Source organism: Montipora foliosa, chromosome 6, assembly GCF_036669935.1.
Source record: "Montipora foliosa isolate CH-2021 chromosome 6, ASM3666993v2, whole genome shotgun sequence".
Taxonomy (NCBI): domain Eukaryota; kingdom Metazoa; phylum Cnidaria; class Anthozoa; order Scleractinia; family Acroporidae; genus Montipora; species Montipora foliosa.
The window spans coordinates 42264193-42276439 of NC_090874.1; the positions used below are offsets into that span (position 1 = coordinate 42264193).

Consider the following 12247-nt stretch of genomic DNA (forward strand, 5'->3'; position numbering starts at 1 on the left):
AACACAAAATGCTATTTTAAACATTTAATTATCTTTTTTATCACTTCATGTAAAGTGTATTCTTATTCCGGAATAGGGTCAATCGAACGCACCTCTGCTTTTTTTAACTGCAAGTGTCACATGGTCCACTTGCAAATTATATGCGAAGGGGGCATGATTGAACCCTTCCAATGTTTTAGTCTCATCTTAGACTTTCAACCAAAAGGAGATCAACGCCAAAATAATTGTTATAATTGGGAAAGTTACTTGTAGAATTGCCAAATAAGTACAGCTGGCATTGTTCAAAGTTCAGTCAATTTTGATTGCAGCAAACGGTTTTTTTTTGTTTTTGTTTTCTTTAGACCACCTGCATCACCATGGTGCATCAACACACGTTGTAATCTACCACAGAGGACGATTTTTTTACTTGCAAGCTTTTCACCGGGGTGTAATCTTAAAGCCAGCTGATTTAGAGAAGTATGTTTAACAGAAAATTAAAAGGCAGTTACAAATGGAGAACTTGGAATTTGTGATACTAGAAAATTTCTGTTGTTAAGGACCTCTTTGCATGCTGTACACTAATCTTTGGGAACTTAAATTTTTACACCACCTTTGGTCAAGGTCTCACATATATACTTGCAGTATAGCTTACTATATCTAAGAAACGTTTTATTTTCAAAGTTTTGCCTTTATTGTGTTATTACATGTACACCAGGCTAGTTGAACGTCTTTTCATAGTGTAATCAAACTTCAACAAAGTCATTGGGTTAGTACCTACGTGCTTGAAATTTTGTCTCAGAATTATCATTTTCGAATTCTTTCCTAAGAATCGTGAAGGTTAGAAATTATGTACAGATCTTTAAATAATTTCTGGTTTTGAACAGGCAAATAGTGAGGATTCTCCAGGATGAATCAAAACCAGTTCCAGGGGAAGAACTTCTACCTGCTATGACAACTGCTGAAAGGTTGGTCTTAAATGGAAAAAAAAGAAACTGTCCTTATATGACAGTCCAAGCATGCAATCATGACAAAAGTTTGGGGGTAAATTGGCAGACAACCATAACAGTGATGGTAAAGAGGACTCATTGTTAACATTACTGTCCTTACACTTTTAACCCTTTAGTGCCCAAGGGGTCTCCCTTTGACGAGTAAAATCGTCCGGCGTTGACAGAGTTAACTCTATTGGGCATTAAAGGGTTAAAGATAATTACTTGTTTTAGTCATCTGGGCAAGGATAATGACTTTACAGTCACCCATCCATTTGACAAGTAAGTTTGCATGCATGCATGAACACTTTCTATTTTGTCTGTGAGCTATGTGGCTTTAAATTTCTGCTAACCCTCCCTTCATCTGGTTGCTGGTTTTTAGTTTTAGAAAGCCTTCATCTTGTTTAGATTGTCCAGTGATTGACTTGAGACTTTATTAATATCAGCTTGACAATCCATTGACTGTTGATGAAAGAAGAAACTTTTTTGGGGGGAGGCTGCCAAGGCCAACCTCTACATCTACATCATTCTACATCTATATTTTGCGAAGGTTGCCCATACATGTGAATTGGTCATCACTCTGTAGTCCAGCTTATTAAAAATAACATGAAATTCAACAGCAAATATTACTGGTTATGTAAGTTAAATAAATGTGAGGAGGAAAAACTTAAACTAGTCAAGTCAGAACAAGTTCCACAAATAGCAGTGTAACATGGCTAAGCATTGGTGTGAGAACACTGCTTTGTTGTCTCAAAATCAGTTACAGTTAAGCTAATTGTCATGCATGACCAATGTTTTTGAAATTTGAACTGAGTATTCACATCTCAGTGACAGTTTTGAACTTTTGACTTTTGTTCTGATTTCCCGTGGACATTTCCTTTGATTTATCAAAAATACATGTATTTAGTCATAGGAACTTTCCTTTTATTATAAAATAAACGGTGTTTCAAAAGTGAAGACTATTTCAAGCATTTGATCAATAAGTTATTGCTCAGATTGTGCATTTTTCGTAGTAACTTTCAGAAAAATCTTCAAGATTGGAATGTTCATTTCAGTCTTGTGGATACTGGTCATGCATTACATAGCTTGACTGTAAGCACAATCTGTTTTGTAAACAGCTTCTTGTGAGTGATAGCTTAAATTTTTAAACTCAGAAATCTCTGGGCAGAGACCAGAAGCACATACTTCAGTACTGGTGTGAACAAGCAATCTTTGGATTGTATTGAACAGGCAAGTTTTTTAAAAAAATAGTTTGTACACTTTTGTTATTAACTTTAAATTTAAGTTTCTTTAGTTTATAAATTAAATCCATCTCAAAATTGTGAGCAAGGTAATAGCAGTAAGAGTTACATTTGTAATTGCACACCAAGCTTTACAAAATCCCCAAGTTTGGTGTTAATAGACCCAATGTTAAGTGAGATAGGTACAGCCATTTAAAAAACGTCAAAATTTACAGCGAAATGTATGGCTATCAGGACACAGCGACCAAATGTTTCTTAAATTGTTTGTAAATTTTGACGTTTTTAAATGGCTCTATCTTGCTTAATGTTGCTTCTATTATTATTTAAACACTGAACTTGGGGATTTTGAAAAATCTTGGTGTGCTCTTCATGACTATGCGGGTCAATTAGTTGCTAACCCCAGACTAGACCTACATGTAAAACACCTGTTTTAATAAAGTACTTTCCATTGTGAACCCTTTTACCTCTGAACTGTTGTGGAACTGTTGGCTTCCATTGACGAAGTTAAGTTGTCTGGCACTGGGCAAAGTAAAATCTTAAAAGTGCACTTAACCTCGAAGTATTTAAATCTTTTGCAATAAAGTTAAAATGAGAGAGTAACAAAGCTGGCATTCTGACATTTGTCCCATGGATGAGCTAATGAGAGGTATGAGGCTATTCCTTCAATGACATCAAGAACTACTCTGACTTTCAAACCAAAAATTCAAAGTAGTTTCGTTATGACAATCATGGAAGGAATCACTGCCAAACACTGTATCTTGCTTCTATTAACACCGAACCTGGGAATTTTTAAAAATCTTGATGTGCTCTTTCTGACTATGTGGATCAATAGTTGTTAATCCCATAATTTACAGACTCGTACCTACATGTAGTCCACTTCAGGCAATGTGCATCAGAGTGAGTTGCTGGTATTATGGGCATTGCCAATCTGTTAAGTCAAAATCTATCTGTGGACAATGGGTCACACAATAATAATACCTTTCATTATAGTATACTCAAGATGAGTAGCACAATCATGATGTACATTTGGGAAACCAGTATCTTGAACGAACACTTCAGGCCATATCTCCGCTGGTAAAAAGTGCTAGCCACTCACATTTCGCAGATATGCTTCTTACATATTAAGTAACATTTACTGTGTAGATTAGCGAAATCGGTCGCTTAAGTTTAGAATAAACGGATTCGGTTGTCCACTTTGGGGACAAAAAATGGTGCGTCACGCGTAACACGCAAACTAGTAAGACGAGCACAACAAGGTTCTTCAGACGGCTTGTACTTTATTCCTCACAACGAAATCGACAACATATTTCACATAAACAATGTTGCAACCAGTAAATAAAAAAAATGTGGTTAATTTCTCACCAATGACGGAGAAAAGAGGCCGAAAAGCACAACAGTCTTGAGCGTCACGCTCCTAAAATCTTCAGTGCTGTTTTGCAATTTGCGTCTGTAACCCACGGATGTTTTGTGGTTAGGCAGAATAAAATATGGTTCGAGAATGCTCATTTGTGGTAGTTGCTTTGGAGAAAGTTTTACTGAAAATTTCTCAGCACACGAGAAGCCAGAGCATTTTTTCTCAGTCTGAAACACTTTGTCCGCCATTACAATTTGCCTTAGAGCCGAAGCACAGCTTCGCAAAATGTCCTCTGTATCTTGCTTGTCCGAGCTCACATTACAAAACCCAAAGAAAAACAGAATGCTCATCTCATGTACAAATTACATGCCAAAGCTCAGAAAGAAACAATTCAAATTGTGAAAGAACGAGACCTCTTTGTGAGTCTGAAACACTTCTTGACGTTCAGAGGTTGAGAAAGCGAATTTAGAGCGTGAAAGAACCAAGTTTCTCCTTGCAGATCCGCCATTACGTTTCGAAACGTTCCCTCAGAGCAAGCTTTGCTACCAGGCCTTGACTTGTTTTTATCCAGTTAAACCAGTTTTTTCTGGACTTCAGCCCATTTTGCCCTGTTTTTTGCAATCCATGTGGAACATTTCGCCGGAATTTCTCAATTGCGAATCAAGCGAAGCATATAATCAACTCTGAAATTAACATTTCTGTAATGTCAAAGTTAAAAATGAGAATATTTCGGGTTATTTAACAAAATTTTTTAGGGTAATCTAGGCAAAATGAGGAAATTACCATGCCTGCAAGGGGTCATGGGTAAATTTAAAATTGCTTATTTTTGATCCATCAGTACAAAAAAATTCATTTAACATTAAGATATCAGCTTAAGAGGCTATTTGATTTTGTCAGGTTCCTTTTCATCCAATTTTATGGCAGCATGAAAAATTTTGTAAAATTTCACTGTTACACAAATGTACATCATGATTGTGCTACTCATCTTCAAAAGAATATCACATTTCGGATTGGTTAATGACAAATGCATAAATGGGCTATAAAGTGAAATACGGAAGTTGCTATCATGGAAACACAGTGGTGGAATAATTTCGTTTAGTATATAATAAATAAAAAATTGAATGAACTTGCTCATGCATTTTGTGATTTATGGTTACTCGTGATGTTTTGAAATTTATAAAAATTAAAACATCACTCACGCCCATGCATGCAATTACGAAATGCACTCGTGTTCATAGGATTTCCTATACGTGTTGGTACTACCAAACTGACTGCCTCATGGATGGCTGAGGTGCACGTGGCTCACAGACCATTAATTTGATACAGCTGTAGCAATAATTTGATCTTGCTATTTTCATGGGGGGTTTTGGGGAAAGCTGTTACGTTAAGGCTGGTTTTCATATGATCATTGTGATCGCCGTGATTGCCGTGAACGCTGTGATTGGTGAAAAATAATAATAGTCCGGTGATCACAGTGATTGTTGGTTTCCATATCATTGCTGTGATCATTGTAAAGTGAATGAAGGGCGCTGCTAGGGCAGCTGCTCATGTGAGAATTGATAGCCAATTTAGGGTGGCTTGCACTAATTTCACCGCTTTAAGGGACATTCTTATTAGAAGGGTTATATGAAACACCAATTATTGCTTAACAAAATGTGACCTAATAGGTTACCATGGCAACATGAAAGCTCTCCAAAAACACCCTATATTTCTTCTTTACTTGCCTAAATCTCAAAAATTAACTTGGTGACCCCCATTTTTTTTTGTATACCAGTAATAAGCAATCTGAGGTAGAACTATCACACAACAATCAATCAATCTGAGAAAAGAACGTGATCTACGGAAAGAAAAATAGGGGTCACCGAGCATTTAAGAGAGTAAAATTGCTGCGAACTTCTCAAAGCCAATGGTATATTCGCACTGTCACGTCATTGCGTGACATTTCCGAGAAGACCTGGGTCCACAGCTATCCCATGATGCCACACGCTTTCACGTTCCATTCTTGTGTAAAATATTTGCTCTGTTAGCATCGTGTTACCTTCGTGGTCTGCGATGCATGGCGTGTGCATGACATGCACAAAAACAATGCGCAGTAGCAATGGGCGCGAACGTCCTTAACTGCGGCGCTTAGCAACAACCCTGAAACTCAACAGACTGGTTGCTCTTGGGAACTTTTTTATTGCTTGAATCACAAAACTCTGTAGTGTGTATTATTTGTGTTCTGGATGTGCTCAAGTTAAACTGGGAAAAAAAATTACAGTAATAATCACATGTCATTTCCCACCCCTGTTTCTTTAGGCTGCATTTTTCTTAAACTTGGAGGATCTAGAGATGGAGTACAGTGAGGTAATGCATGCATAATTATGTGAATGTCATTGTTTAGGTGGATTCAGCACTATGCAAGTTTTAAAATATTTATAATATGAGGGTTTTTTCAAGTCCTGTTTTTTGTCTGGAATATCAAAGAGAGGCTGATCATACTGATAAGAATGCTGATTTTTAACCAATGCAAGGTAATTAGATGGCATTAATTAGCATCTTGCAACTCTCATATTCTTCATCTCAAATTAGAAGGCCTGGAAGAAAAACCAGGTGATAATGCAAAAGTTCTTTTAAAAGACAAATGCAACGGACCGATTCGGCTAACTCATTGTTGTACGCAATTCAAATCTCTCGGGGTGAAAGTTCTTTGTGTGTTGCAGTTGCATGATAATGTAGCATTCACATTTTTATTTTAAATGGTATGGAAATACTTGGAACAAAATGTTTTATAACCAAAGGATTTGAATTGGGTACAACATTGAGTTAGTGGAATGGGTCCATTGAGGGATGGAGTTAATAATTAGTGAAAATCAGCAACAGATTCATGGTTTTACAACTGGGTGTCTGGAAAACCCGAATAACGAATAGCGAATAGCGAACAGCGAATAGCGAATAGTACGAACAGTGCGAATAGTGGCGAATAGTGGCAAATAGTGACGAATAGTCTTCAATAGTCACCGCCTTATGCTGAACAATCTCGTAATCAAAGCAAATAATATGCTCACCTGTCGTCGAAGGAGAGTTTCGTGTATGCTTTTACAAACACTCTAAAGAAGAACAAACGTCAAAATGCAAAAATATAAATCACTTTCATTAATACATCAAGCTCATGATCATCTCCACGCACAGTGGCGCCCGAACATAAATTTTAGATACTCACATTTCATCAGCGGGAAAATCCCATCCAACGTTGCTGCGCGGTTGACCAGGAAGTGACTGGGTACCAAATTTTCGTCATTTCGTCACAATCTCCCCCTTCCCCTCCATCCTTATTTGCCACTATTTGTTACTATTCGTCACTATTCGTGACTATTCGTCACTATTCGCGACTATTCGCCACTATTCGCCACTATTCGCACTATTCGTACTATTCGTCACTATTCGCCACTATTCGCTGTTCGGTATTCGCGACTATTCGCTATTCGCTATTCGGGTTTTCCAGACACCCTTTACAACTTGCTTTGGTTGAAAATTAATCACTAATACCTTTACAGTGTGTTAATTAATACCAGAAACCCATAAGGGTTGAAACGTGTAACGCACGTTTACAGCTTCCGAATATTCAGTGCGAACTGATTGGTTGAATGTTTCAGTGCTAAGTACCATATTTGGAAACCCCTTGCTCTTGTTGTTCCAAATATGGTACTTAGCAAATTGAATATTCAGAAGCTTGTTTCCCAGCACACAAGGGGCCGTTACACGTTTAAACCCTTATGGGTTTCTGTAAATACGCAACACACATTTTAAAGCAAAATTTTGAGGTGTCATAGAATATACTGTAACAGTAATTTATTTGCTTTTGTTGACAATGGTTTCAATTTTATATAAGTACATGTATTGACAGCCGACCAAAAGTGTTGGCTACTTCACTTATGGAAGGTGACCACTTTTCCCCTAAATAACTGAAGTAATTAAAGATAGATACGTTTAAACCTAAGATTAAAATTCATTTAAATAAGGACAGGAGTTGGTTACCCTAGGGCTACTCAAACCCACCACCAACTATTTTGATTGAAACCCCTGACTCTACTACTTCACCAGTGAAAAATGTTTTACATTTAGGTGCATGCTGGACAAACACTTGACGCAGCCTTCTCATACATTGTACTTTTGACTCAACAGGAAGAATCTGAAAATCTTGACACTTTAAGTCGATACCTGCTTCATGGCAATGGCCACAGTTGCTGGTTCGATAAGTCTGTTTCTGCGTATATTTTCAAGAATGGCAGGGTAAGTTAAGTACCAGTAATACTCACTCAGATGAAGGAACCTTAGCAATTTTCTTCATCAGCAAAAATGAGAAATAAGTTGTGGTTTGTTTGCAAAAACATAGATAGAATGTGATTCTGAGGTACTTTACTATAAAGAATTTCTTCAACTCTGTCAAAGATACCTTTTATTGTGGAGGCAGTGTGGCCCAGTAGTTAGGCCACTTGCCTTGAGATCCGGAGATCCCGGGTTCAAGACCCGCTCTGACTACTCGTTAAATTTGTTCCAGGTAGTCCCTGGTTCAAATTTTCTAGCTGCACTTGTAAATAGCCAACTGGTTTGCCTCCAGCCAGTTGGGATTCTTAACAGTTGTTGTTGTTCTGTTCTATTGTTTCGCTAACTGTGTTTCATTGGCCCTGAAAAGCCCCTATGGGGAGCGATCAATTAAGAATGTATTGTATTGTATTTTACTACATCAAACTCTGGCGGACCGAAAGAAAATTCAAACAAAGCGCTATTACTACTATAGAATTGGCACGAGACACTGAGAGCACATCAAACAAAGTGACATTTTTTCATTAAAAAGGCAACAAGATATTATCTGAAACATCACAAATGGCCTTGAATTTACCTCCTAAAATCGAGGAATACATGTATCTCGGATTATCAGCCGATAATCACCTCGACGGACAAAATGGCTGCCAGTAGTCGTTTTGCCACTGTAAGTGAAGATGATTTCGCGTTGAAATGTTTTTTTTTCTCTTTTTTTGAAATAATCACCTGTGTATTTATACTAAAACGATTATTCGCCTCAGGCTCAGTGATTATCGGTGAATATTCACCTCGACTTTGTCTCGGTGAATATCCACCGATAATCACTGAGCCTGAGGCGAATAATTGTAAAATGCAAGTTGATTGATTAATTGAAAAAAGGCAGCCCAAGCTGCTCCTTAACAATGTCGCACAAGAAGTTACCCGGTATAAGTGATCAGGACAAAATTAATGCCACTTGAAGAAAATATTAAGTATTAAGATGAGTGACCTAATTCAGTTAAACATTTTTTCTGGTCATCCTATTAAAGAGTGATACTCTTATTCTTGTGTCTGATATCTCTGTTGATATTGTTTTTTTTCTCTCTCTTCAAAGTTTGGGATAACTGCAGAACACTCATGGTATGAACACATTATCACAATTAAATTATATCACAAATTTAAGTTAACTAATTCCTTGCTGCACATGATATCCACATCTGCATGGCAGATACTTTAAATTGGGGCTAACTGAAAAACTCTGCGTCAAAATTTGGAGTCCAAGAAAGTATAAAGGTATCTGCCTCCCCTAGAAAAGGTGTGCCTATGTCCTACTGTAATAGTGTGTAACTAAATTTTGTGGGTAATGAGTATTTGATAGAACTACTTCCTTCTGTATTAAGCGAGGCCTCCTCACCAAGCTTTGGGTATTTGCTGGTACCAAATTGTGAGTGGATAATAGCCCACTTAAACCTATGCATCTGCAAAACTTTTGCTTTGCTTTACGTAAATCTTCAGGTCTCATGTGAAATTATATGGAAAGTGCTGGAAGTAATATATCAAACACAAGAAGGAGTGTTTCATTGGATATCCAAACACAGAGAAGCAAGTTGAAAAACGAGGCGGAAGGCAGAGTTTTTTAACCAAGGTTGAGGTGGTTCGATATCCGATGAAACACACTTTCGAAAGTTTGATATTGCTTCTCAAAGGAATCAGTATTTTAGAGATATTTGGGATCAAAGTTGGCAAAATTTTATTCTAATTCAGACCACGTATCCAGACTTCTTCACGGTAGTGATTTCTTTTGTTTTTGGCTTATGCATTATTAATGAGTCTGAGAAGTCAGTTCAAAGATCTGCTATTTTTGAAACATGTTTTGGATCTGGTGACATGTGTTTTAATGCCTCAAAATAATATAATGTTTTCTCTTCTTTTTTTCCACAGGGCAGATGCCCCAATTGTTTCTCATCTTGGAGAGTATGTTACTGGGGAAGACATTGGTCTTGTAGGGTAAGATGTTCATATCTCTGAGTGAGATTTAGTAATCATGTGTGAATTGGCAGAATCCTGCTTGTCATATATGACAAAGCATAACAATTCTCTTATTGTGTCTTTCTCTTATGAGAACTTGTGAAATCTCTGTAGCTAACGTCCTAGAATGAAGCTAAAATGGAAAGAGTTTCTTTCGATTTTGGCAAAAAATTATGCAACTTTAATTTGGGCCTTGTCATTATCTGCAAAAGTGATACTACATCTAAGTGCTGTACTAAAAATGAAATGCCTTTAAATTTTCAACCTCAGATAATGCATTTCTCATGCTCTGACTGGTTCACTCAATCTCGGTTATCAGTTCATATAGCTTAGATTGACCTTAAATGATTGTGCTAAGCATTGCTAATCTGAAAGTTTTTTCGCCAAAAGCGAAATTTCTCTCAGAATAAAGCACAAAAAAAAAAAAAAAACGTTTTGTGGAAGGTTTGGATCAATTCAGACGTTTAGAAGTACGCTAAAAGCTAAGAAATGTTTTTGTGATGAGCCTGCATCTGTTTGACCACAAGGTCTTACACAGCATCGCATCAGTTCTCATCAAGTATTTTCGTTCGTATTTCGTACTTTCTAACCTTTGGAGTTTAAGGAGTTTAATGAAACAATATTATTCCGTTTGTGCTTGTTGGCACTATGCACCTCGTCGGCTATTTACCTTCTCATATCCAACGCGTGCGCTCATGGAATAATTGTTAACTATTTTTGTTGTTTCAGGTACAAGGAAGATGGTCATTGCAAAGGCGAGCAAGAATTTTCTCTTCCACCGCCATCCCGACTACAGTGGGATATCCCTGAAAAGGTAAAGAGAAGGTCGTCAAGACGTGTGTCTCAATTTTCTATTAAATTCTAATGAAAAAGCAGGTGTATTTTGTTTTGGTAAGAATTATCGGCCGATATCTTGGATAGCAAGACGAACAGGGGCCTGAGGCACAATTTGCACAGAGTGAGAGGAGGAGGACAGTGTGTAATGGAACATGTAGTCCTAATCCTCTACCAGCTGTCTGCTTTCAAAATGGCGGCCCATCACAAACGATGGACCTTGAAAAGGCATCTGCCTCCCAAAAAAATGCTTGCTCTGCAGGCTAATGCAAGCCCACAAGATTTTTTGTTGGGAAGGGTTAGTACCAGGGCTGAAACTTAACTCCAGTGCTTGGTGGCCAACCGGGCCAGTTTTCTTGATTTCTTGGCCGCCCAGGTCAAAATCAAGTGGCCCTGGATTTCCACTACATTTACAGGAATGTGCGTTTAACAGATTTTAACAGTAAAAGAACTAAAAAATTAATGTGCCCAGAAATTGATTACTCAAGTAATTAATTAAATTAATTGTAATTGTCAACACAAGAAAATTAGAACAAAACATTCGTAAACATGCCATGGTCTCCCTTTCATCCAGCTGTTTTGAAATGTTTGTGATCTTTTGTTTTTTAAATTTTTATTCATAGTTTCTGTTGGATTCCTGCCCATCTTCATTATTTCGTGTTTTTTGTGGAGGAGGCTCACACCCAGAGAGAAATCTCCACATTATTTCGTTTTTTTTTCCAGCTGATTTAGTATTCCAAAACTGTTGTGCACCCAGAAGCGACAATGATGAAAAGAGACACCAAAGTGCTCGGGGTGTGCTAACAGAAAAATCAAAATGGCATCTCACGAATCGGTTCAGAATTGTTTAGGGTTAAGTCCTTTTCCATTTAAAACTCATAGTTCATAGAAATTGGAGAAATGAGAGTGAGGGAAAAGAAAAGAAAGGCAGTCCAACTAAACTACTTATTACATGCATTTTGTTTTTTATTTTAAGTTCCTACTCGCAATTGCAATACATCTGGCTGAATTTGTTTTGTATTGTATTCGCCCATTTGATGATTCAATCCCAACTTTTAGTTGCCCATCCATGTTTTAAGTCGCCTTTGGTGACCTGGCGACCGCCAAGTTTCAGCCCTGGTTACCAGAATTGTAATGATCATTAGTCTGTTTAGTACTGTACGTAATCATGGCAGTAGTAGAAATTTGTAAAAATGTAAATAAAAATTTAAAAAGATGTGTTTAGGTGTTTTACACCACTTCTCAGACTTTGATTTTAGCGAAGAGTGTTTGATTTTTTTTTAGTGTGTGGCAACAATTGAGTCTTGTCAGGAGAAAGCTGAAAAACTGATCAAGGATCTAGATCTGCATGTTTTGGTTTTTACAACTTTTGGTATGTCATCAGCCTTTGTTCTTACAAATTCATGATCGACTTGCTTCCTCAATGTCATAAGTTCTGGGGTATTTTCTGCATTTAAAGAGGATACAGCTTCCGAATGTAATTTAATTTAATTTAATTTAATTAATATCCTGTGGTCTTGTTCTTTGAGTATCTTATGGAA

The 12247-nt window shown here is 37.2% G+C and overlaps 1 protein-coding gene across 1 annotated transcript in view; it reads left to right on the top strand.

Annotated features, from left to right (window-relative positions):
- Positions 1 to 12247, top strand: part of LOC138007409 (carnitine O-palmitoyltransferase 1, liver isoform-like) — a 50954-nt gene that overhangs the window by 23675 nt on the left and 15032 nt on the right. The window contains exons 10-18 of the mRNA XM_068854296.1: positions 342 to 456; positions 864 to 944; positions 2120 to 2195; positions 5859 to 5906; positions 7725 to 7832; positions 8959 to 8984; positions 9786 to 9851; positions 10602 to 10686; positions 11991 to 12078. Of these exons, the coding sequence (XP_068710397.1) occupies positions 342 to 456; positions 864 to 944; positions 2120 to 2195; positions 5859 to 5906; positions 7725 to 7832; positions 8959 to 8984; positions 9786 to 9851; positions 10602 to 10686; positions 11991 to 12078 (693 nt within the window). The remainder of the gene's footprint in view (positions 1 to 341; positions 457 to 863; positions 945 to 2119; positions 2196 to 5858; positions 5907 to 7724; positions 7833 to 8958; positions 8985 to 9785; positions 9852 to 10601; positions 10687 to 11990; positions 12079 to 12247) is intronic.